The sequence below is a fragment of the Haematobia irritans genome, chromosome 5, assembly GCF_050003625.1.
Source record: "Haematobia irritans isolate KBUSLIRL chromosome 5, ASM5000362v1, whole genome shotgun sequence".
In the NCBI taxonomy this organism is placed as follows: Eukaryota; Metazoa; Arthropoda; class Insecta; order Diptera; family Muscidae; genus Haematobia; species Haematobia irritans.
The window spans coordinates 149,270,499-149,272,386 of record NC_134401.1 but is presented as its reverse complement, the minus strand read 5'-3'; the positions used below and the strand labels follow the sequence as shown (position 1 = coordinate 149,272,386).

The 1,888-nt window shown below is 36.8% G+C and overlaps 1 protein-coding gene across 1 annotated transcript; it reads left to right on the top strand.

The window, feature by feature from the left end:
- The first annotated feature begins 264 nt into the window (after positions 1-264).
- On the top strand, positions 265-1,296 carry LOC142240116 (uncharacterized). Its single transcript, XM_075311829.1, has one exon. The coding sequence runs from the start codon at positions 265-267 to the stop codon at positions 1,294-1,296; it is 1,032 nt and encodes a 343-aa protein (XP_075167944.1).
- Positions 1,297-1,888: the final 592 nt, after the last annotated feature.

The window sequence follows — 1,888 nt, the reverse complement described above, 5'->3', positions numbered from 1 at the left end:
TTCGTTCGGAAGTTAGCGTGATTTCAACAGACGGACGGACGGACGGACGGACATGCTCAGATCGACTCAGAATTTCACCACGACCCAGAATATTATACTTTATGGGGTCTTAGAGCAATATTTCGATGTGTTACAAACGGAATGACAAAGTTAATATACCCCCCATCCTATGGTGGTGGGTATAAAAATGCCGAAAAATGGAGAAATAAGGAATTGGAAAGCAGATGATATAGAGCTGCTATACATGCTGTTAGAGGGAATACAATGGGTATTCTATTGGCATCAAAAACTTTTGGTGTACCCCACACAACTTTGCAACGTCATGCAAAAAGCGAAGAAACCATAGAAGATATTTTAGCAATTATGCTTAGTCGACGTCCAACATTAGATGCCGATTTGGAAAATGAACTTGTTAGATATATATTAGCAATGGAGTCACGATACTGGGGACTAACACGAGCTGATATACGATCCTTATGTTTTCAAATTGCCTCAATAAATAACATACCGAACAAATTTTCTGTAATGAAAGAATGTGCAAGAAGATATTGGTTGAACGGGTTTATTAGACGCCATCGAAACATAATAAGTTTAAGAAAGCCTACTGGGACCAGTATGGATCGTGTTCGTGGATTCTCTAGTGAAAATGTCGATCTATTTTTTAATTTACTTGAAGGTGAGTTCAATAAGCACAATTTCCCACCTTTTCGTATCTGGAACGTAGATGAAACCGGAATATCAGTGGTGCCATCACAGCAACCACAAGTAATTGCAAGAAAAGGCAAAAGACAGATTGGTATGATTACATCAGCCGAGCGCGGGTCACTGGTTACAATCATCACTTGCATGAGTGCTGGAGGAGCGTTTGTGCCAGCGTTTATTTATATTCCTCGTAAAAATCACAATCCGCTTCTTATGAAGGATGCCCCGCCTGGCTCAAAGTCGGCATGTCATTTATCTGGATGGGTCCAAATTCCAATTGTTACAGAATGGTTCAAAAACTTTTTAAAGGAAACAAAGTCATCTTCAACCGACCCAATTTTACTAATTCTAGGTGATCATTACAGCCACACTCGCAATATCGAAGTACAGAACCTAGCTCGAGCACATCATGTTACCATTATTTCACTGCCTCCTCATTCATCACATAAACTTCAACCATTAGACAAAACATTTATGGGTCCTTTAAAAAAATATTCCAATGAAGAAATACGAAGATTTATGAGAGAGGAGGGAAGAAAACTGACACCTTATGATATTACTGGCCTATTTAATAAAGCCTACTTAAAAGTTTAGACTGGAAAAATTGTTGTAAATGGTTTTAGAGTGACAGGTATTTATCCTTTCAATAAAAACATTTTCACCGATAACGATTTCATAGCAGAACAGTTTCCAGGTATATATTTACACTCAATGACTCAATATGAGTAGAAACTATAAACTGGTAATGTAGTATACTATACCACAATACAATCATATGGTGTACCACATTACCTTCACATTTTGTGAATTCGTGTGTAATGAGTTTTTCAACAAATTCGCAAATATATCTGAAATTATGGTTTTCTTATTTTTCGCTCATAGTAGTGTGGATGGCTAACACTAGTAACATGAATGTCATAAAATCTTAGCCTCGCCGGACAAACACTAAAAATGTTGCTATCGAAAAATAAATGGGTATACCACATTTGCTGCACTTACCCTATATATGGAAGCTATATCTAAATCCGATTTGGATTATATTTTGCAGGTTTTATTGATATTACAGGAGATTACCTTGCGCTAAATTTGATTAAGATCGGTTAATAAATGAGACCACTATGGTCAAAAATATGGTTATAAGAGGCAAATTTTTGAAAATCGGGCGCTACATATATATGGGAGCTAT